Source organism: Aedes albopictus, chromosome 3, assembly GCF_035046485.1.
Source record: "Aedes albopictus strain Foshan chromosome 3, AalbF5, whole genome shotgun sequence".
NCBI lineage: Eukaryota > Metazoa > Arthropoda > Insecta > Diptera > Culicidae > Aedes > Aedes albopictus.
In genome coordinates, this window is record NC_085138.1 from 207,090,410 (window position 1) to 207,115,956 (window position 25,547).

Below are 25,547 nucleotides of genomic sequence, written 5' to 3' on the forward strand. Positions count from 1 at the left end.
TCATCATTTTTTATTGCATTTTTTGAATTTTTTATTGCTTTTTCGATATTTTTTTATTGTGAATTTTCTAATTTATTATGGAAAAATCGGATTTATTTATGGAAAATTCGAAGTTATTTGGTGGGAAAATTGGCTTTTTTTATTGCAACAGTTGATTTATTCATTGCATTTTTGACGTTTTTAATTGCTCAAAAATCAATTATTTATGGAAACTTTTGATTTATTTATGCATTTTTCTGTTTGTTTATGGAACTTTTGTTATTTATTACTGCTTACACCCCTGTTTTTTCACTGCGACTTTTCGAATTATTTATGGGAAATTTTGTATTTATTATGGAACGTTAAATTGTCTGCCGTTCCCTAAAAATCCCCGACTTCTCCTTAAATGTCCAACTTAATGCTTAGATTTCCCAAAAGCATCATTTCCCATGAAGACCCTCATGATTCCTAAGTTTCCTTTTACATCCTCAATATCACCTAAAAATCCCCAATATTCCCTAAAAATCCCCAACTCCTAAAATGTCCAACTTAATGCTTAGACTTCACAAAGGCGTAATTTCCCATGAAGACCCGCATGATTCCTAAGTTTCCTTTAACATCCTCAATATCTCCTAAAAATCCCCAATATTCCCTAAAAATCCCCGACTTCTCCTCAAATGTCCAACTTAATGCTTAGATTTCACAAAGGCGTCATTTCCCATGAAGACCCTCATGATTCCCATGTTTCCTTTAACATCCTCAATATCTCCTAAAAATCCCCAATGTTCCCTAAAAATCCCCGACTTCTCCTCAAATGTCCAACTTAATGCTTAGACTTCACAAAAGCATCATTTCCCATGAAGACCCTCATGATTCCTAAGTTTCCTTTAACATCCTCAATATCTCCTAAATATCCCCAATGTTCCCTAAAAATCCCCAATGTTCCCTAAAAATTTCCAACTTCTCCTAAAATGTCCAACTTAATGCTTAGACTTCACAAAGGCGTCATTTCCCATGAAGACCCTCATGATTCCTAAGTTTCCTTAAGGAGAAACTTCAGAGAATACAAACATGGCTGCCACAATGGCCGACTTGGTCCCCTACTCACGTTTTCAAGAGCACCAATCTAGAAAATTTGTAAACAAATGCTCTCGATTTGTAAAAGCTGCCTCGTTTTGGAAGTGAGCAAAGCCAGGAAAAACAAGTGCGGCTTGGCTCGATGCTTCGTTCGTCAGATTTGTGCCTCTAAAGTTTGTATGAAAAATTGCAATGGGATTTCTTGATGTTTCACCTTAAACATTCATTTTTATGTTTTGTGCTAACGTAAGAACTAACTGACATTCACAAGACGCGACGCGAGACAAGACAAACACTTATCGTTCTTACAATCGTCAAAAGGTTTAAAATTTACCTTTTCTGTCGACCGGTTTCGGGCGCGATGTTGCCCATCTTCGGGACAATGTCCGACTGGTTACGTGTTGTCGTACGATGTTCGTACTCGTCCAGAGAAGAGAATTTTTTTTTTATTTATTTACAGTTGTTATCCACCAGGTTGAAGAGACACGATGCGATGGGGGGGATCATCTTCGTTCATCAATGGTCCCTTAGTGTTGGTGATGAGCATCGATTCCCATGCGACCACAACATAAGTTGGAAAAATGCGAAGGTGATCAAACCAGTGAGAAAGGCCGTGCACCTCAACGCATGGGAATCGATGCTCATCACCAACACTAAGGGACCATTGATGAACGAAGATGATCCCCCCATCGCATCGTGTCTCTTCAACCTGGTGGATAACAACTGTAAATAAATAAAAAAAAATTCTCTTCTCTGGACGAGTACGAACATCGTACGACAACACGTAACCAGTCGGACATTGTCCCGAAGATGGGCAACATCGCGCCCGAAACCGGTCGACAGAAAAGGTAAATTTTAAACCCTTTGACGATTGTAAGAACGATAAGTGTTTGTCTTGTCTCGCGTCGCGTCTTGTGAATGTTCCTTAAACATCCTCAATATTTCCTAAAAATCCCCAATGTTCCCTAAAAATCCCCAACTTCTCCTAAAATGTCCAACTTAATGCTTAGACTTCACAAAGGCGTAATTTCCCATGAAGACCCTCATGATTTCTAAGTTTCCTTTAACATCCTCAATATCCCCTAAAAATCCCCAAGGTCCCTTTAAAATCCCCGACTTCTCCTCAAATGTCCAACTTAATGCGTATACTTCACAAAGGCGTCATTTCCCATGAAGACCCTCATGATTCCCATGTTTTCTTTAACATCCTCAATATCTCCTAAAAATCCCCAATATTCCCTAAAAATCCCTGACTTCTCCTAAAATGTCCAACTTAGTGCTTAGACTTCACAAAGGCGTAATTTCCCATGAAGACCCGCATGATTCCTAAGTTTCCTTGAACATCTCCAATATCTCCTAAAAATCCCAAATGTTCCCTAAAAATCCCCGACTTCTCCTAAAATGTCCAACTTAATGCTTAGACTTCACAAAGGCGTCATTTTCCATGAAGACCCTCATGATTCCCATGTTTCCTTTAACATCCTCAATATCTCCTAAAAATCCCCAATGTTCCCTAAAAATCCCCGACTTCTCCTCAAATGTCCAACTTAATGCTTAGACTTCACAAAAGCATCATTTCCCATGAAGACCCTCATGATTCCTAAGTTTCCTTTAACATCCTCAATATCTCCTAAAAATCCCCAATGTTCCCTAAAAATCCCCAATGTTCCCTAAAAATCCCCAACTTCTCCTAAAATGTCCAACTTAATGCTTAGACTTCACAAAGGCGTCATTTCCCATGAAGACCCTCATGATTCCTAAGTTTCCTTTAACATCCCCAATGTCTCCTAAAAATCCCCAATGTTCCCTAAAAATCCCCGACTTCTCCTAAAATGTCCAACTTAATGCTTAGACTTCACAAAGGCGTCATTTCCCATGAAGACCCTCATGATTCCTGAGTTTCCCTTAACATCGGGAATATCTCCTAAAAATCCCCAATGTTCCCTAAAAATCCCCAATGTTCCCTAAAAATTCCCAACTTCTCCCAAAATGTCCAACTTAATGCTTAGACTTCACAAAGGCGTAATTTCCCATGAAGACCCTCATGATTCCCATGTTTTGCTTTAACATCCTCAGTATCTCCTAAAAATCCCCAATGTTCCCTAAAAATCCCCGACTTCTCCTAAAATGTCCAATATAATGCGTAGGTTTCACAAAGGCGTAATTTCCCATGAAGACCCTCATGATTCCTAAGTTTCCTTAACATCCTCAATATCTCCTAAAAATCCTCATCGTTCTCTTAAAATCCCCAATGTTCCCTAAAAATCCCCGACTTCTCCTAAAATGTCCAATTTAATGCGTAGGTTTCACAAAGGCGTAATTTCCCATGGAGACCCTCATGATTCCTAAGTTTCCTTTAACATCCTAAATATCTCCCAAAAATCCTCATCGTTCTCTTAAAATCCCCAATGTTCCCTAAAAATCCCCGACTTCTCCTTAAATGTCCAATTTAATGCGTAGGTTTCACAAAGGCGTAATTTCCGATGAAGACCCTCATGATTCCTAAGTTTCCTTTAACATCCTCAATATCACCTAAAAATCCCTAATATTCCCTAAAAATCCCCAACTTCTCCTAAAATGTCCAACTTAATGCTTAGACTTCACAAAGGCGTCATTTCCCATGAAGACCCTCATGATTCCTAAGTTTCCTTTAACATGCTCAATATCTCCTAAAAATCCTCATCGTTCTCTAAAAATCTTAAATGTTCCCTAAAAAACCCCGACTTCTCCTCAAATGTCCAATTTAATGTTTAGATTTCCCAAAAGCATAATTTCCCATGAAGACCCTCATGATTCATGTTGAGGCGCCGCAGTGCCTCAAACGGGGAATTTTCTTTCCTCAGAAAGAAAACGCAGGTTTACACTTAAAACCACTTTATTTACTTCACTTGGCGTTGTCCAAGCCACGCCAACGCTTGTAATTACACTTCACTTAACACTTATCACTACTTGACCGTTTGCCGGGTCAAATCAGCTGTTTTCCAGTTCGGAGTTGGTGCTCTTCTTATATAGCACCTCAACGTGCATCTAGAATGTTCACCAACTTTCCCGAATTAAACATTCCAGAATATTCTACTTATCTGGCTGCACTGCCTGGTGAAAGTCACTTACGAGTCACTCCCGCGCGGTATGCACGCGTTCGTCCAACTGGGTGCCGCCGCGATGACGCGCTCTCGCTCACAGCTGTCATCATCAATCATCATCGCAATCATCGTCGGTGGTGAGTGGTCCCGCACTGGGATCGTTGTCGCCGCCGTGTTTACTTTTGTGGGAGCTCGAGTGACGCTGTTCAATCTCGTAGGGGAAAGTGGGGCACATTTTTCACCGGAGCGTCCGATGGGCGCGAACATACTGCCCCCGGGCTGGAAGTATTCCTGTCGAAGCAACGGCATCGGATGACGGTTGGCTTCTCTGCAATCGAGTTGAAGCGGTGGTCGACTCGTCGGAATCTTTCCGAACATCCGTCCTCGTCGTGATGGTTGGATTTTTCCTTTTCCATTCAAGTCAAGGATTCGTTAACGATGTACGGTTTCCATCGGCGACTTGGAGTTCTCCTTCCGGGTGTGGTACAGGCAGCTGAATCGGATTTTCAACTGCCCTTCGACAGCTTTCCGAACGGATTGCTGGCCGAATAATGCGTATGCGGTTTCCTCTTCCCTTGGCTGCACTATCTTGGTAGGCAGTACGACGCAATACATCTCTTTCATGTTGGACAATCTAGCTTACCCTGCCTTATCTGGACTGAATTGCTCGACGATCATTTCAGAGCGAGACCTCGAATCGTCCCTAGAAATCATTGGTGGTGGTTTCGCTGGCTTGGTGTGCCACTTCTTCGTGGCCTTTAGTCTTTGAAGGTCGTGGAACTTTTCCTTCTTTTTAACAGTAACAAAAACCGTGACACGTACAGCAGTGTTCAGAGCCAGCTTCACGCTGACTACTGTAACAGTTCCACATTCCATGGTCTTCAATTCAGACCCCTTGGAAAACACCGCTGGGTTTACCAGAGGTTTCGCACACGATGATGGCTTCGAGAGCTCCCCTAGAGCGGACTCCACTTGGTGGATGACTGTCGCGAACGATGGTTTTTCATCCAACAGCAGACTTGGTTTGTCCGGGATTATCTCTCGATTTGCAGCTATCGCACCACACAATGGCTTTACGTACGATAGCCAGAACTGCTCATCCTGAGTATTCTTCACGTGATTCGGCCTTTCTGCAGTGGAATTTGGCAGATCACCACTGCACGGCGTGGAATGCTCCTTGTAAGCATACTCTGGTTCCACGGCGGATGTCGCAGTGTGAACAGGCTGTTGCATACAGGACAAACCAGAGAGCTCTTCCTGAGCGGACTCTGATTCCACGGCGGAGGTCGCAGTGCGCAGAGGGTATTCTACGCAGGACAAATCAGATATCTCTTCCTGAGCGGACTCTGACTCTCTCGTGCTTGCCGTGGACTCGATGGTACATGTCTGGGGATTCATCAGCTCCTTTAGAGATGGGTTAGCCTGCATTCTCGGGGTGAAGGCGGATCCTTCGACGAATGTTGCAGTGTGAACGGGCTGTTCCACACTGGACGGGCCAGAGAGCTTCTCCTGAGCAGGCTCTGGGTACTTCAGGGCTGCCACTGGCACTGTCCCTATGCTGGAATTCACATGACGTAGCTGCTGCTCGATACTGGTCGGTTTGGGCTGCTCCTTCCGAGTGGATTCGGGATATCCAACGGATATCGTTGAGATGATTGGGTGTGGTCCCACACTTGGTTGTCGGGAGTGTTCCTCCATAGTGCACTCCAAGCGGTGTTGATCCACTTCATGCAGTAGACCAGGGACTGCTGATCCATCAGACTCAGCGGTGTCACTTAATGAGTCGGAGTGCTCCACCTGAGCGGACTCCCACTGGCGATGGTTCCTGATACTTACCGGCTTGCAGTGCTCCTTCTGAGCATTCTTCAGTTGGTGATCTGATCGCACTCTTCGAGTCGGTCGTTCTATTCTGGGTGCGCTGAAGAGCTTCTTGCAACCACACTGCGATTGGTGGTGAATCCATGCCGTTCTTCCAGAAGGTCCCCGATCCTCGCTGATTGGTTGGATTTCCTGGACGGGTATCGCAGTGCCACTCGATAGCGGCATACAGGACTGGCTGGATTGCTTCGTCGGTGTTAACTCTGTCCGGAGGGAAGTCCGCTTCCAATCCACGCCTTGTCGATCTTTACTGCATGGTACGCTACATCTCGTTGTGTGACGCGGTTCCTTCGTACAGGACGACCTGTCGTGTTCCCTGTGAACGTTGTTCGGTTGGTCCTTGGACGTCTCAGAGTTTGCCGGCGGCACTAGACTGGATGAGTCGAAGAGCTCTTCTGAGACGGACTTCACCTGATGCCGATTATGGGGGCTACCAAAAGCTCGGCACTCTCTCGGTTGCGACTTGGCTGGTGGCTGGGTAGGTGTCACAGTGTGATATGCTGGCGTCACACTGGACCGATTGGAACGCTCTCCCTGAGCGGATTCCACGTTGTTGACGTTCGTCGCAACGTGATGTAGTGGTATCACGTTGGACTGGCCTGAGAGCTCCTCCGGAGCAGGTTCTGATCGCTGCCTGCGTTGGAAGCTTTCCAAAACACGGCACTCACTCTCGCTGAGTTGGTACTTACCAGCCAAGCTCGTGGATAGCTTCTCTATCCTTAGCAGCGCTTCGATGTGTAGCCGGTCGAAGCCCATCTGCAGCTCTTCCTGTTCCTTGAACTCCGATGCAGGGATCCGGTCCAAGATCTCCAAGTGAAGCTTGGCATACTCTTGGTAGTACGTGCCTAGCTTCTTCTCGTACACCCGCAGGAGCGATGATCTTATCTTCGACGGGTCGTGGTATGCCTCCATCAGGTTTCCGATGATGTACCGGATCTTCCGCGTGACCTGTTCACGGAGATGCATAAGCAGCTGTGTCTCATGCATGACGGGGTCCTCAAATGCCGTTGTGCGGTGTCTCATCTCGAATGCTTAGCCCGCTTTGGGTACAGCTCACTTCGACGATTGGTGGTTGGTTGACAAGTCCTCTCTTCGGTGTCTTCGCAGGAATTCACCGAGGGTGCCGATCTACTTTGAACGGCAAAAACCGTCGACTGGTCGCCTTGTTGACCAGGGCCGTACGCCTCACTAATCGACGGGAGATCTTCTCCTTGGTGTCTCGATGACTTGTGGGAGCGGTTCTGCTTCTACTGATACCTCCTTGATCAGCAGAAGGCTTTTACGTCTTCTTGGTTGTCTTGCCGGCGGCAAGAATGACACATCCTGTGCCGATCGTCCACTGACCGGCGGTAATTCCTCTCGCCCGTTGACCAGGGAAACACTTCTTCTGGGGCTGATGACCTCGTTGATCAGCAGGAAATCTTCTCGTTGCTGACGTCTTTGCCGGCGGCATAGATGTCACCCTTGATGCTCGCCTCAATGACCAGCAGGACACTTCGCTGCGGTCGACTGCCTCTTCGATGCGCTGGTGTCCTCACCGGCGGTAAGGACCGTTGATACCGATCTCTCGTTGACCGGTACGAAACTTCTCGGCTGGTCTCCTCGATGACCAGCTGGACGCCTTGCTAGGACCAACCGACTCGTCGATCGGGGGGATTCCTTCGACGGGACGGTGTCTTTGCCGGCGGCAAAGAAGTCACCGTTGGTGCCAATCGCCCACAGATCGGAGCAACTTACTATTGCCGATCTCCTCGCTGACCAGCGGAAATCCTCCAGGGGAAAGGGTCTCGTTTCCACTGATCGCTCCTCGACCAGCAGAAAGCTTCGCTGGGACCGAGCGACGCGTCGATCGGTAGAAATTCTCCGATGGGATGGTGTCTTTGCCGGCGGCAAAGAAGTCACCGTTTGTGCCGATCGTCCACAGACCGACAGGGATCCTCCTCTGGTCTCCTTGTTGACCAGGGGAACTACTCACTTGTGCCGATCCCTTGTTGACCGGCGGTCTCCAGGGATAGGGTCCTGCTTCCACTGATTGCTCCTCAAATCAGCAGAAGGCCTCGACGGGTTGGTATCCTTGCCGGCGGCAAGGTGTCGTTGGCTCCGGTCGGCTCGCTGACCGGCAGGGGTTCCTCGCTTCGATATAGAACCGGGGACTTTAGGCCGGTTCCACTCCACGGGCACTGAATCCGGTTCGGACGGACCAAATGTTTGGGCGCCGCAGTGCCTCAAGCGGGTAGTTCTCGGATTCCTGGCGGGATGGAGTCTCGTAAGACCTGGGGTACCAGAAATCCTCCGTTGATCCGGTTCGAAGGACCAAATGTTGAGGCGCCGCAGTGCCTCAAACGGGGAATTTTCTTTCCTCAGAAAGAAAACGCAGGTTTACACTTAAAACCACTTTATTTACTTCACTTGGCGTTGTCCAAGCCACGCCAACGCTTGTAATTACACTTCACTTAACACTTATCACTACTTGACCGTTTGCCGGGTCAAATCAGACTGTTTTCCAGTTCGGAGTTGGTGCTCTTCTTATATAGCACCTCAACGTGCATCTAGAATGTTCACCAACTTTCCCGAATTAAACATTCCAGAATATTCTACTTATCTGGCTGCACTGCCTGGTGAAAGTCACTCACGAGCCACTCACGCGCGGTATGCACGCGTTCGTCCAACTGGGTGCCGCCGCGATGACGCGCTCTCGCTCACAGCTGTCATCATCAATCACCATCGCAATCATCGTCGGTGGTGAGCGGTCCCGCACTGGGATCGTTGTCGCCGCCGTGTTAACTTTTGTGGGAGCTCGAGTGACGCTGTTCAATCTCGTAGGGGAAAGTGGGGCACATTTTCCACCGGAGCGTCCGATGGGCGCGAACAATTCCCATGTTTCCTTTAACATCCTCAATATCTCCTAAAAATCCCCAATGTTCCCTAAAAATCCCCGACTTCTCCTAAAATGTCCAACTTAATGCTTAGATTTCACAAAGGCATCATTTCCCATGAAGACCCTCATGATTCCTAAGTTTCCTTTAACATGTTCAATATCTCCTAAAAATCCTCATCGTTCTCTTAAAATCCCCAATGTTCCCTAAAAATCCCCGACTTCTCCTAATATATCCAATTTAATGCGTAGGTTTCACAAAGGCGTAATTTCCCATGAAGACCCTCATGATTCCTAAGTTTCCTTTAACATGCTCAATATCTCCTAAAAATCCTCATCGTTCTCTAAAATTTTTCAATGTTCCCTAAAAACCGCGATTTCTCCTCAAATGTCCAATTTAATGCTTAGATTTCCCAAAAGCATCATTTCCCATGAAGACCCTCATGATTCCCATGTTTCCTTTAACATCCTCAATATCTCCTAAAAATCCCCAATGTTCCCTAAAAGTCCCCGACTTCTCCTAAAATGTCCAACTTAATGCTTAGACTTCACAAAGGCGTAATTTCCCACGAAGACCCTCATGATTCCTAAGTTTCCTTTAACATCCTCAATATCTCCTAAAAATCCTCATCGTTCTCTTAAAATCCCAAATGTTCCCTAAAAATCCCCGACTTCTCCTAAAATTTCCAATTTAAGGCTGAAGTATTCGTCATTGACATAATCGTCATCAATGAAAATTCGAAAGCAGTTTTCTCGTTCAAAACTAAAATTTTCGCAGGGAAAATGTATTCACTGGATTACGGGTGGAGAATGGAATGCAGTGAATACATTTTCAATGCAATCATTCAAGTTTTGAACGAGAAAACTGCTTTCGAAATTTCAATGATGACGTTTATGTCAATGACGAATCCTTCAACCTTAATGCGTAGGTTTCACAAAGGCGTAATTTCCCATGAAGACCCTCATGATTCCTAAGTTTCCTTTAACATCCTCAATATCTCCTAAAAATCCCCAATGTTCCCTTAAAATCCCCGACTTCTCCTAAAATGTCCAACTTAATGCTTAGACTTCACAGAGGCGTAATTTCCCATGAAGACCCTCATGATTCCTAAGTTTCCTTTAACATCCTCAATATCTCCTAAAAATCCTCATCGTTCTCTTAAAATCCCCAATGCTCCCTAAAAATCCCCGACTTCTCCTAAAATATCCAATTTAATGCGTAGGTTTCACAAAGGCGTTATTTCCCATGAAGACCCTCATGATTCCTAAGTTTCCTTTAACATCCTCAATATCTCCTAAAAAATCCCTAATATTCGCTAAAAATCCCCGACTTCTCCTCAAATGTCCAACTTAATGCTTAGACTTCACAAAAGCATCATTTCCCATGAAGACCCTCATGATTCCCATGTTTCCTTTTACATCCTCAATATCTCCTAAAAATCCCCAATGTTCCCTAAAAATCCCCGACTTCTCCTCAAATGTCCAAGTTAATGCTTAGACTTCACAAAAGCATCATTTCCCATGAAGACCCTCATGATTCCTAAGTTTCCTTTAACATGCTCAATATCTCCTAAAAATCCTCATCGTTCTCTAAAAATCTCCAATGTTCCCTAAAAAACCCCGACTTCTCCTCAAATGTCCAATTTAATGCGTAGGTTTCACAAAGGCGTAATTTCCCATGAAGACCCTCATGATTCCTAAGTTTTCTTTAACATCCTCAATATCCCCTAAAAATCCCCAAGGTCCCTTTAAGGTGACTTGGTGCATCACAGAATTTTCATAGGAATCATTGACTTTTCAATTTTCAATGATTGTTTGCCTCGCGTTTTTGAAGTGATAAAAACCGGGCAATACTGCAGGCACGCAGCAGAAAAAGTATCACCACACTCACCACGAGTGAGCATATGGGATGATACATTTTCATACAAATATGCGCTTTGGTGACTGAGTTTTATCACTTTGAAATTTTGAGTGAGATTTTCAATGATGCTGATGACGCACTACGCGTCCTTAAAATCCCCGACTTCTCCTCAAATGTCCAACTTAATGCTTAGACTTCACATAGGCGTTATTTCCCATGAAGACCGTCATGATTCCCATGTTTCCTTTAACATCCTCAATATCTCCTAAAAATCCCCAATGTTCCCTAAAAATCCCCGACTTCTCCTAAAATGTCCAACTTAGTGCTTAGACTTCACAAAGGCGTAATTTCCCATGAAGTCCCTCATGATTCTTAAGTTTCCTTTAACATCCTCAATATCTCCTAAAAATCCTCATCGTTCTTTTAAAATCCTCAATGTTCCCTAAAAATCCCCGACTTCTCCTAAAATATCCAATTTAATGCGTAGGTTTCACAAAGGCGTAATTTCCCATGAAGACCCTCATGATTCCTAAGTTTCCTTTAACATCCTCAATATCTCCTAAAAAATCCCCAATGTTCCCTAAAAATCCCTGACTTCTCCTAAAATATCCAATTTAATGCGTAGGTTTCACAAAGGGGTAGGGGGGGTTCTGAGATGACCGAAAAAAAGTCTACGTAGTTTATGGACAGCGCCCAACTTCTTCTAAAATGATTAATTTATTTCCCAGATTTCTTTTGAGCATTATTAACCTTGAAATCCCGCAAATTTTTGCTGCATGTTTATCAGCTGAGCTGAGAAACAGGCTCTGTTTCATTGGGGATGTTATACCAGTAATAAGAAGAAGAATAACGCTACACATAATACATTTAGTACATTTGAAAATGCATTTAATAAGTGCATTCTCTAGTGTCTAGTGCATGCTCTAAATTCCCGCACGCATAGACCTCCCCATCTGAACAGCACCACAGCAGAGCTACACTCAGGCAAATAACCGTAAGGAATTCATAAAAACGCATTATGAAATTTAGCCATAACATAAAAATAAGATTTTCATAAGTACTCGTTATGAAACATGCGGAAAACGAAATGGTTTCAGTGGCCGGTATTCTTAAGTCTACATTATGAAATCGTAAACAAGCTCAGATGAATTCATCAGCTCACATTATGAAACTCGAAATGTTCTCTTTTGATCTCAAACGAAACCTTATGAAACCATAATGTGAGTTGATGAATTCATCTGAGCTTGTTTATGATTTCATAATGTAGTTTTATGATTTTGCTATTGCATCATTATGAAGTTCATCAGCCTAATTAAGACATTTGTAGAGCTACACTCAGCGAAGTAAACTACCGAAATTCATCAAAATACTTTATGAAATTTAGCCATAACTGTAAAGTATGGATGCCATAAGAATACCTTATGGAAATTGAACATGCTTATTATGACCTAATTACATAAGATAAACTTATGAAAAGAGCAGAAAAATCACAAAATGATGCAGACTGGAATCGATCCATGAACGTCGAGATCACTGAGCCCGTGCCCAACCCACGCGGCTATCGACGCTTAAGAATATCGTGTTGCTAAATGTGTATAAAAGCCAAACTGTGAGTCGATTCTGCGTCATAGACCGACTTATGAAAATCGTTCTAGCCGTTATGAATTGTTTAAAGTCCATTTCATAAGTTAGACCTTATGATAATCTTAGGTTTATTTGCCTGAGTGTAGGCATAAAATTGAAATCTGGGTGGAATCGGGTGGAATGATGCAATGCACCCGTAGTTTGGCCCAAGAGCGAATGCCTCATGCATAAACTGAACCATTTTGAATCCGACATTATTAAATTTGTTGTTGATCGATCAGTTTTATTGCGACAAGGCTTTCTCTCAAGAGCCAAATCTTTCGCAAATTGACAAAGATGGACTTCAGGAACTATTCTGCACGGTCTGCCGCGTGTTTGTGACAAGTATTTTGTCGTGGTGCATACATAGTTCCTTATTGTTGGAAACTGAAACAGTTCATAAAGCGCATTAAGAATTTCGAATTAATGAGGCATGAGAAAGTTAGATCAGATTTATGAAAATTTGCATGATCACTACGATAATCATAACGGCCCTATGGACATATTTTTTTCATTTTGCTCGCTGTTCCATAATGTTTACCTTTTGAATTTCGTATGTTCAGTTGCCTGAGTGTTGTAAATACACTTTTGTCAGCGCTTTCGCTCCGTCTAAAACAAGTGTATAGTGCGCGTCAAACTGAATATGGCACAGAAGCCACACTCCGCCTCGAAATCTTCCTCGGGCGGGGATACAACCAGTGTTGCCACATTTTTTTCGGTTTTCATCTGTGATTTTGGTCAAAAATATCTTTTTCATCTGTAGAAAATTTCAGAGAATCTTAGTAAAAATCTGTGATAGGTTAATATTTCCAAAATAGAATATTTTTGAACAATTTGTTAAAAAAACGGAAAAAATGTTCTTAGAATAACGTCGACCAAAACACTCCCAGGTTGCATCTGAAGATCATCAGAAACCACAAGAACGTCGAAAACAATGCGCCTGAGGCTTAGCCTCGACCATCCAACTAGAAGATTTAATTTCTATTATTTAAATTTGAGTACCATCAGTGTACCAGTAGCCGCTCATGAACCAATAGCCGCTCACTGTTGCAAAAATCAAGTTTACACGCATAAATACACTCTTTTCGGTGCTGATATTCTTGGACAATATAAATTAGACGAGAGCGAAGCCATTTTATGTAATATTTACCGGATAACATAAATTTTAAAAACAAAACTATGATTTTTTTTTGAGCGGCTATTGGACCCAAAAAAGCTGTAGCTAATTTCATGTGTTCCAATAACCGCTCACGCAAAAAAATACGTGAAAATCGTAAAATCTGCCGATTTTAGTACACAGTGTTTTTAATCCCTATTATACACTCCTACGGAACAGGAAAAAATAATTGTAAAAACATAGAGTTGCAAAAATAATGCACTTTTCCGCAGAAGTCTATTTAAAAGATGGCATAAATTTGTTCGTGAGCGGAATTAGGACCACTTTGGTCTCACACCAAATGTAATAAAATCATACTTTTATGAAAAGTTTTACATAAGTCTTGATTTATATCTGATTGCACTTAGATTGAACTAACAGAAAATGGAAAAACATTACAAATTGGCTTAACAGTCATTCAACAGATGATGTTTTTCTGCGAAACTGGCCTTAGATGAGCGGAATCTGGTACCCTGATGGTACCTGAAAATTATAATAAAGCTTTTTTTCACGAAAGTCATTATCGTAGTTTTCAAAATCTTCAAAATCTTTTTTATTGCAAAAATCTTTGATCTGTGATCACAGATATCTGTAGGCAAAAATGGGAAAAAATCTGTGTAATTCTAGGTAAATCTGTGTATGTGGCATCACTGCCAAGAGGCTAAGATAGTAGAAGTCATTAGCTTTCAATTCGAGCGTTGACATTGATGGTACGACTGATAGTTTAGTAGATAGAGGGTTTCAAAGATGAGCTAAATTAAAAAACTTAAAATGTGATTAACTCACTTAGCAGTGATTTCCGACCCCATGTTCCTTGGGCACTTTTTCATAACTCATGGAGACCTATTCACCCTAAAAATATCTGCACTCCGGAAACAAACACCCTGTATAAATGTAGATTATCGATCCATTGAGCTTAAGAACAATTTGTTTTGAATTCTGAAAAGGCCCTAACTACATTCACATGAAATATATGTACATTTGTAAAATATAATAGCTCTTCAAAGCTGACTACAAATTTGTTACATTCTTTGTTTTTGGTGCTTTTCCGTGCGTTTCCCAAAAGTACCCACATACAAAGTTTCACGCCGATTGATTCAGTAGTTTCCGAATCCATAAGGGTCAGACAGACAGAAATTCATTTATATATATACTAGTTTATTTGTGGACGCAGTAGCGCCCGTGGCAAGTTTTTTTTTTTCAATATAAACGGTTCATGTGTTATTCACGCTTGTATTGTCGCGCTTATCTTTTATTAGAGTCCTGCGGCGGTCGTACGCTCGCAAGACATACCGCCGCATGACAGTCGCAAATCAAAACAAAAGAAAAAGTGTTCCCGCCAAAAACAAAAGCACGTGGGTTTCGCGAAGTGACAGATGTTTTTGAATGTATTTGTGACGAACAGCAAGAGTGGCTCAGTGGAATGAGTGTTCTTGCTGGCAAACACTATATAATGGAATTATATACTTTTAAATCTGGTGACGCTGTTATGATTAGTGACTGTTACGCTTATATCAGAAACCAGAGGCAGATAATCGCCATATTCTGATTTTTCTTGAGAGGCATAATAGATTTTAAACAAGAAAAGCATTACCTTTTTCTACGTTTTGAATAGAGTTTTTTGGTGAATTCAATGCACCTTATATTTACATATGAAAATACTTCGGTGAAGTCACCGGACAGACAAACAGGGCTATCTGTGTTATTTCCAGTATTTGCTGCATGCGGTTGTCTAAGAGTGACAGATTCTTTTCTGCATTGAAAAAAAATTAAAATTTTCAGCGTCTGTTGTCTGTGTGTGTGTGTTTTTTTTCATCAAATGCTGTGTCTGGTTGTCAAAGATTGTCACTGGGTTTGTTTTCTGCACCCGGTAGTAAAAAAGAATTTAAATGTCAAATATTAAAAAAAAATCAAAATTTCCAACGTCTATTGTCTGTGATTTTTAAATGCTGTGTCTGGTTGTCTATGGTTGTCACTGGTTTTGTTTTTTTCATCTGACAGTAAAAAAAGCATTTGAGTGTCAAATTAAAAAAAAATCAAATTTGCCAACGTCTGTTGTCTGTGATTTTTTCATTGAATGCTGTGTCTGGTTGTCACTGGTCTTGTTTTCTTCATCTTACAATAAAAAGCCTAAAAGTGTCAAATAAAAATAAACAAATATTTCAACGTCTGTTGTCTGTGATTTTTTTTATCAAATGCTGTGTCTGGTGTTACTGGTTTTGTTTTCTTCATCTGACAGTAAAAATGCATTAAAGCACAGACAAACAGACGTAACACTTCGAACATTTTTCGATTCAGTTACGAAAACATATTCGCCCAATGCTAAAAGGCCTATGTTTGGCCGACCACCGACTAGGTGGCGGTAGTGAGCAAACGTCAAACTCGAACAAAAACGATGCGAGCGCCACGGTTGGGCAGTTGGCCAACTATCAAATTTTGAAAAAGACCGTTAAATCGGTATACGATGTGAATTATCAGAGTGTTACGTCTGTTTGTCTGTGATTTAAGTGTCAAATTAAAAAAAAATAACAAAAATTTCAACGTCTGTTGTCTGTGATTTTTTTTCATCATATGCTGTGTCTGGTTGTCTATGATTGTCACTGGTTTTGCTTTCTGCATCTGATAGTAAAAGAGAATTGACATGTCAAATATCTAAAAAAATCAAAATTTCCAACGTCTATTGTCTGTGATTTTTTTCATCAAATGCTGTTCTGGTTGTCTATGGTTGTCACTGGTTTTGTTTTCTTCATCTGACAGTAAAAAAGCGTTAAAATGTCAAATATTTAAAAAAATCAAAAATTTCAACGTCTGTTGTCTGTGATTTTTCCCATCAAATGCTGTCTGGTTGTCTATGATTGTCACTGGTTTTGCTTTCTGCAACTGATAGTAAACAATATTATGCCTCTCATGAAAAATCAGAATATGGCGATTATCTGCCTCTGGTTTCTGATATAAGCGCAACAGTCACTAATCATAACAGCGTCACCAGATTTAAAAGTATATAATTCCATTATAGTATAGTATAGTGTTTGACAGCAAGAACACTCATTCCACTGAGCCACTCTTGCTGTTCGTCACAAATACATTCAAAAACATCTGTCACTTCGCGAAACCCACGTGCTTTTGTTTTTGGCGGGAACACTTTTTCTTTTGTTTTGATTTGCGACTGTCATGCGGCGGTATGCCTTGCGAGCGTACGACCGCCGCAGGACTCTAATAAAAGATAAGCGCGACAATAATTTAAGTGTCAAATATTTATTATGCCTCTCAAGAAAAATCAGAATATGGCGATTATCTGCCTCTGGTTTCTGATATAAGCGTAACAGTCACTAATCATAACAGCGTCACCAGATTTAAAAGTATATATTGCGTCTTGCTTTGCTTTTTAGATTACCGTGCAAATGTTCAATCGTCTGAAATATTTGTTCACACGTCAAACATCAAAGAAAATAGCAAGTAAACAAACCGATTATTCCATGCACCACCCAAAAAGTGTAACAGACGCTTAAAATTTCTAGCAGCGAAACGAACCAATGTATGCTGAAACTGGTGGGAACATATTGTGGTGTGACAAAAAATTTCTGCAGGGGGTCGAATACGGTGCAAAAAAAGCAATAATTCCATTATATAGTGTTTGACAGCAAGAACACTCATTCCACTGAGCCACTCTTGCTGTTCGTCACAAATACATTCAAAAACATCTGTCACTTCGCGAAACCCACGTGCTTTTGTTTTTGGCGGGAACACTTTTTCTTTTGTTTTGATTTGCGACTGTCATGCGGCGGTATGCCTTGCGAGCGTACGACCGCCGCAGGACTCTAATAAAAGATAAGCGCGACAATAAAAAAAAATCAAAATTTTCATCGTCTGTTGTCTGTGATTTTTTCCATCCATGTTTCCATCAAATGCTGTGTCTGGTTATCTATGGTTGTTACTTGTTTTTGTTTTCTTCATCTGACTGTTAAAAATCATAAGTGTGAAATTAAAAAAAAAAAAAAAAAAAACAAAAATGGTGGGCCTACCTGCCCGGGTCAAAATACCTCCACTACCATATATGTGCTTTATAAATGCAATGCGTACAGCTTCAACAGAATGGTTACTTGGACAGTAACTAAGTGTCAAGCTGTGTTAAAAAAAGCTTAATTGGCGTTTACATTCACATTAAATGTTAGTTGGGTACTTACCTTTGACATTTTTATTTTACAGTTGGTTTTGAATAATATCCATCCAACACACATGCCTACTAGATAGGGACCTAATCGAGTCCATGGTTTATCATAAATCTTATCAAATAGGGCGAACGGATCATCAGCATTTGGCATGTGATTATTCGAGAATGCTATATATGCTGTAGTGGCCCACGAAGAAATCATGAAGACTATCAGCATCCCAGCTGCAAATTTAAAATGTCGAACGGCAATTATCAGAATAATGGCTCCAATTATATAAAACTGCGTATCATCAGCTAGGTACCAACTCCAGAGCATGCACTAAAATAAAAAGAATGAATATGATTTAAAAGATTACTTTAAATGATTTTATGAAAAAAAAAAAATGAATGAGCGCAATTCTCAGCAAATATTCACGCTGAGGATGAAGGCAAAATCTAAGCGATTCAATATTCCTGGAAAACAATGCATATTAGTCCCAGAGTCGTATGACACAGGTCAGGAAGTTTTATGACCATACTCTTTGCTTAAAGGGTTGTTCTCAAAGTGATAGAAAAAAACGAACTTTTTTTTATTGCATAAGCTACCCAAGTAACCATAATGTCGAAGCTGTACGTATTGCATGTATAAAGCCCATATATGGACATGCATTGCCCTATATGAACCATTAAAGTAGAATATGAGTGAGAAGTGCATCTACTGTTGTTGAATTAAGATTTTACTAGCATAATTAATTCAACATTAATGGTTAGTATAGAGTAATGCATATTAATAAAGACTGTATATGTACTTTATACATGCAATACGTACAGCTTCCATATAGCCGAGGCGGTAAACGCACGGGTATTCAGCATGACCATGCTGAGGGTGACGGGTTCGATTCCCGGTCGGTCCAGGATCTTTTCGTAAAGGAAATTTCCTTGACTTCCTTGGGCATAGAGTATCTTCGTGCCTGCCACACGATATACGCATGCAAAATGGTCATTGGCAGAGGAAGCTCTCAGTTAATAACTGTGGAAGTGCTCATAGAACACTAAGCTGAGAAGCAGGCTTTGTCCCAATGAGGACGTTACGCCAAGAAGAGAGAGAGAGAGAGAGACGTACAGCTTCCACAGCATGGGGATTTGGGTATTCAAATCACATCCCATTTTTATAAAGATTGGAGCACTAGAACGAAACCCGAGTCACCACGCTGTTGAAGCTGTACGTATTGCATAGGTACATATTATGCGTTACGCGAAAATTTGTACGCGCAAGCGCCTGTAAGAAAAATCATTTCGGTGTTTTCGGCGCAGTATTCCTTGGCAAATTCGCACACTTATTGTAGAAGACACCATAACGATTAAACATACCAGCGGAGGTCTATTAGCGATTTTGCACCTTTTTCGCTCTCTATTTTTTTGCAACGGGTAATAACATACATATGACATGCATTGTCCTTTACTAAAGACACTATATGCAAAGACACGAAATGTTCAAATTGGAATTCCAAATTTGCTGTCAATGTCATTCCAATCGAGCAGGAGACCTGTCAAACGCACTTTAAAAGCATTGCTCGACAGCATCATCGTCATCACGCGACAATCATCATCAATAGCAACAATCATCAGATTTCGTGTCTTTAGCATACAGTGTCTTTATCCTTTACCATTAAAGTTGAATCAAAATGGGCAGTGGGTCCGCTATTGCTGACTTACGATTATACTGGTATAATCATAATTCAACAATAGTGGATCCACTTCCCACTTTTATTCAACTTTAACGGTTTATATAGAGTAATGCATGTCAATATATGTGCGATATACATATATGCAATACGTACAGCATCAACAACGTGGCTACTTGGGAAATTACTGCCCATTTTAACTTAGGCTAATTTTTCACACGTTACAAGAAAGTGCCATTACGGTGATATCATGATATCTTTAAAACTAGTTGACCGATTTGCAAACTAAATTTCGTTTTTTAATGTTTGTATTTACAATCTCAAGTACCTCAAGCCCGGCAAGTCATGATAACCACCACGGTTCACTTATTAAAAATAAATGCACAGTTTGCCTAAATATATATTGTTTAAAATTTTTACACCGTTTTACACGTCTTTCTCGTTTAACATGGATTTTCATCGTGGAAAAAAAGTTTTTTTTTTCGTTAAAGAATGGCTAAAGTATAAACGACTCATAAGAAAGTGATCACTCTTCATAAATAATTCCAAAAGTCCCAGTGAAGAAACAGGGGTGAAAGCGGTAATAAATAACAAAATTTCCATAAACAATTAAAAAAATGCATAAATAAATCAAAAGTTTCCATAAATAATTGATTTTTGAGCAATTAAAAACGTAAAAAAATGCAATAAACAATTCAACTGTTGCAATAAAAAAAGCCAATTTTTCCACTTAAAAACTTCGAATTTTCCATAAAGAAATTCGTTTTTTCCATAATAAATTAGAAAATTCACAATAAAAGAATATCGAAAAAGCAATAAATAATTCAAAAAGTGCAATAAACAAAAAAATAAATTAACAATAAATGTCAAAAAAACGAGCAATAAACGGCAAAGCCGCATAGAGGATTGAAGGACTGAGGCGGCAGAAGGCCGCCGAAGTATAGTTTCCTATATCCGATGCACCGCAACAGCATCGATTCAGTTCTAGGCAAACCACAGATCCAAGAATTTGCCCGGTGTAATGCAAACATAGATGTTATCCCTTTTTTAGGTCCGACGAGCGACAGCGAGTTCGGACAGCAAGCAATTCTGGAGCTCGATTTGAATAGGTCGTATGTGCTTTTATCGATAAAAAATTCAATCAGTTAAATTTAGTCATTGTAGCAACATGGCAGATATTTTGCAAACTTTTAATGATAGAAAAAAAGCCTGTTTTGTGAGGATTCTGCTGCATGTATCAACTTTGCTCAATTTCAACGGTTTTCGCTATAATAAGCGAATCCAACTGATCGAATTTTTAATCGACAAAAGCACATACGACCTATTCAAATCGAGCTCCAGAATTGATCGGTAAATTCTGGAGCTCGATTTGAATAGGCCGTATGTGCTTTCATCGATATAAAATTCAATCAGTTTATTTTAGTAATAGTAGAAATATGAATGGTATTTCGGTGGCTTTTAATGATTAAACGGAAAGCCTGTTTTGTAAGGAATCGGTTGTATGTATTGATTTTGTTAAATTTTAACAGTTTCCGCTGTAAGAAGCGAATCCAACTGATCGAATATTATATCGACAAAAGCACATACGACCTATTCAAATCGAGTTCCAGAATTGCAATCATAGTTACGCAAGCTTTTCAGTCATTTGAGTACGATTCAGCATTTCACTGTCTCATACTTTCCTGCATTTGTTTTTCATGGGTAATTTCGACATTTCTTATTGCATTTTTTGATTTTTTTATTTGCTTTTTCGATACTTTTTATTGTGAATTTTCTTATTTATTATGGAAAAATCGGGTTTATTCATGGAAAATTCGAAGTTATTCGGTGGGAAAATAACTTTTTGCAACAGTTGATTATTCATTGCATTTTTGGCGTTTTTTTATTGATCAAAATTCAATTATTTATGGAAACTTTTGATTTATTAATTCATTTTTTTAATTTGTTTATGGAACTTTTGTTATTTTTTACTGCCTACACCCCTGTTTCTTTACTGGGACTTTTCGTATTATTTATGGGAAATTTTGTATTTATTATGGAACGTTTAATAGGCTCCTGAAGGCCTACCTCAATTTCTGCATAATTCGATCAAGCATTGATCAATACGACGTATTTACTCATTTTTAAAGTATTCCTATTATAAAAAGCCCATAAAATATATTTTCAAAAATTGTAATATTGTTTGCAACACTCAATTGTTTAACACTCAATTTTGGGTAAATTTCGTTTACCGTGTATGTCAAACAGGAACATTTGTTGTCAAAAGTGAGCCAATGCGATGTCTTTTGCAACCCGCCGTTTCACTTTCGTTACGTCAAGGTTGACCTCGAATGTCAAACAAGACCTGCTCACCATTATTTTAGCTGAAAGTCTCTTTAATAAAGACAAATCAATCAATCAACCATTATTTTATATTCGAGTTTTTTTAACTATTCTGTCATTGTTTAAGTTCGAAAAAACTACTGTTAAGATCAGAAAAGCGTGCTCCTTCGTGTTATGCAGCAAAACAGGGATTTTTTTTCGCTTTAGGACCCTATTGTCTGCCGTTTCGTTGCTGTTATAACTTAGTAAATTTTAAACAAATTGACTGGATTTTTGGTACACTCTAATACATACAGTTTCAATCCATGTTGAAAAACGAGAAGAATGCAGCATGGGCGAGAATGCTGCAACACCGTACGAGAGCGAATAAGGCACCCTACACACTACTCAAACCGTTTGACCAACATTGCCACCGCCCCCTGGTTGGTCGAACCAGCGAATGTTTCTGCAACCGTATGACGAACTGCCAAATCGTGTTGCACCAACATGTCACTTTGGTTGTACCAACATCATCCCCCATTTGAAATCGCACTGTGTTTGTGCAACAACCCTACACACGGTACGATTGGTTCGTCAAACATTCACACTTAAAAAATTGTACCGAACTCGGTTGAATTTGAACCGAGTTTTTATCTGCTGAACGCTCGGTTACCCGCTCGGTTCAAACAATAACAACCGAGCATCCGGTAGACTTCATTTGACATCGATCTGTCAAACATACCGATGAAAATCGGTAGTCCAAATACGATATACCGAAATACTGTAATAATGCAACCGAAAGCTGTCAAATAAACCGACTGAAATGTTTAAAAATAACCAGTTTCTTCTTCTTCTTCTTCTATCAGCATTTCAACCGTTTTAAAAACGTTTGGAATAAAAATTAAAACCATCAGCAGATTAAGTAATTGTGCCGGGAATTGTGCCCTTTATTATATTATGAAAAAAAAAATCACTTGTTACAAAGTAAGTAACTTTTTGGAGGGAATCTTCGATGTTTAAAACTTTGCTGTTCCATTTTGTTTTGTTGGAAGATACCGCATGCAGATTCCACAGGGTGAAGCAGCAGGAGTAAAATTTGACCGCTACATCCACAGAAAAGGGTTTTCGGCTGATCAGTCGTAGGCTGAAAGTATATTTAATGAATATTGTTTTCATTAAATTTGATTAAAAGTTATTTTTATTTAGTTACTCACCAGTAAACTCTCTCTTCTGAATGGAAAAAGTCACCTGACACACGTTTGCTCAGAAAAAAATATGTCCGGCGGTATGGAGTACAGAACCGAGTTTTCGGTTTAAAAATCCGGCGTGAAGTTCACCCCACTGACGTTTAACAAATCTGAGTATATTACCGAGTTTTCTCGGTTTTGTTTACCGAACTCGAAAATATTAATGCTTTACCGTGACAATCAATCAATGTTGTTCCACTTTTACCGAAAATTCGGTTCTTTTTGAAAACATTGGGCCAGAAAACATATTTTGAACTGAGTTTCTCGGTTTCTTGTGGAAAACCGATAACACTCGGTTGAAAATTGAACCGAATTCGGTTATATTTTCTAAGTGTGTATAATGTTATATTATCTCGTCATGTTCCTTCGTTAATGGCAGTTCTAGCCAAACTAACCTAAACTCGTCTAAGTCTGAGTAGCCTCTGATTGCATTAACACACATAAAAGCAGTTCATAATGACAAATGATATCAATAACATTACTTACATATTTGATAGTTGTGCTCAAATGGTTTTTATATTAGAGAATATTAGTTTATCGGGGGTTAATGTTAGAAGTTTCATAGAAAAAGCGGTTAACATGCTTTTTAGTTGGGTCACAGACAAACAGACGTATTACTTGGAACAAAATGCGATAAATATCATCGTCACGCAAACGTAATCGCCCAATGCTATTTATGCTGTGGTACGCAAACCCACTGAGTAGATGGCGGTAGTGAGCAAACGTCAAACAGGAGCAAAAGCGATGCGAGTGCCATGAGCGAGCGATTTGCGAACTACGGAAAATTTGAATAATCCGTTAAAAAGGGAAACGATGGGAAGTGAGTAGAGTGAGACGTCTGTTTGTCTGTGGTTGGGTTCTGCCCCAATCAGCAAATATCCAACCATCGAGACAGCCTATCTAGCGAGCCCCCAACGAACGAGTCGGGTCGGTGGCACTATATTGCAGAAAAAAGTTGGTCGATTGGTTACCACTAGTGAGTGACCAATCGATCATCTTTTCAGTTCCGAACCAGGTTCCGGGTTGAGCTCCTGAGAATTCTCGAACTTCCAAGTATTTTTCGCGATGATTTAGCAATAAATAACTCCATTATAAACTGCAACTCCCACAGCACAATATTCGGTTAACGTGTTTCAGTCGCCATCTTTTCACTTTGGGCATCGCCGGCGGCAGAAACTGACACTGATGCAAACACGGTTTCGCTATAGATTGTTGTTATGTGTGTACACACATATTTTTTGCTATGGGTGATCACACATACCAATGATTTGTGAAACTAATCAAAAGCATAAACAATAACCATGTTAGTTATATTTTGGGTGATACAATATATGTCTATTGGTCTATTGGATCAATGTGTAATTTCACATAAAATAAATATTTGCAGTTTTTGCAGTGTAGAGGAATGGTTTTCACCAAATACCCTATGGTTAGTTTTTATCCGGGTGGATGGAAGGTATCGTGTGTCCCATCTACAAAAAGGGTGACAAGTTGGATTGCGGCAACTACCACGCGATCACACTACTGAGCGCTGCCTACAAGATACTCTCTCAAATTTTATGCCGCCGTCTATCACCGATTGCAAGAGAGTACGTGAGGCATTATCAGGCTGGATTTATGGGTGAACGCGCTACAACGGACCAGATGTTCGCCATCCGCCAGGTGTTGCAAAAAATGCCGCAAATACAACGTGCCCACACATCACTTGTTCATCGATTTCAAATCGGCGTATGATACAATCGATCGAGAACAGCTATGGCAGATTATGCACGAATACGGATTCCCGGATAAACTGATACGATTGATCAATTCGACGATGGATCGAGTGATGTGCGTAGTTCGAGTATCAGGGACACTCTCGAGTCTCTTCGAATCTCGCAGAGGGTTACGGCAAGGTGATGGTCTTACGTGCTTGTTGTTCAACATTGCTTTAGAGGGTGTAATAAGAAGAGCGGGGATAAACACGAGTGGGACGATTTTCACGAAGTCCGTTCAGCTGCTTGGTTTCGCCGATGATATTGATATTATTGCTCGTAAATTTGAAACGATGACGGAAACGTACATCTGACTAAAGAGTGAAGCCAGGCGAATCGGATTAGTCTTTAATGTGTCGAAGACAAAGTAAATGATGGCAAAGGGCTCCAGGGAGGAATCACCGTGTCCGCCACCCAGTATTTATATCGACGGTGATGAAATCGAGCCGGTTGAAGAATTCGTGTACTTGGGCTCACTAATGACCACCGACAACGGCACCATCAGAGAAATTAAGAGGCGCATTGTGGCAGGCAATCGTGCTTACTTTGGTCTCCGCAAAACTCTACGATCGAATAAAGTTCGCCGTAACGCGAAGTTAACTATCTACAAAACGATGATTAGACCGGTCGTCCTCTATGGGCACGAAACATGGACCCTACGTGCAGAGGACTAACGCGCCCTTGGAGCTTTCGAACGGAAGGTGTTGCGTACCCTCTACGGCGGAGTGCAGATGGAAGACGGGACTTCGAGAAGGCGAATGTACCACGAGCTACATCAGCTGCTGAGTGAACCAACCATTGTCCATACCGCGAAAATCGGGAGGCTACGGTGGGCGGGTCTCGTCATCAGGATGTCGGATAGCAACCCGACTAAAATG

General features: G+C 40.8%; 1 protein-coding gene across 1 annotated transcript in view; it reads right to left on the bottom strand.

Moving 5' to 3' along the window:
* The window catches only part of LOC134291228 (nose resistant to fluoxetine protein 6), an 86,103-nt gene that overhangs the window by 26,948 nt on the left and 33,608 nt on the right, over positions 1-25,547 (bottom strand). The window contains exon 5 of the mRNA XM_062858727.1: positions 17,717-18,022. Coding sequence (XP_062714711.1) covers positions 17,717-18,022 — 306 coding nt within the window. The remainder of the gene's footprint in view (positions 1-17,716; positions 18,023-25,547) is intronic.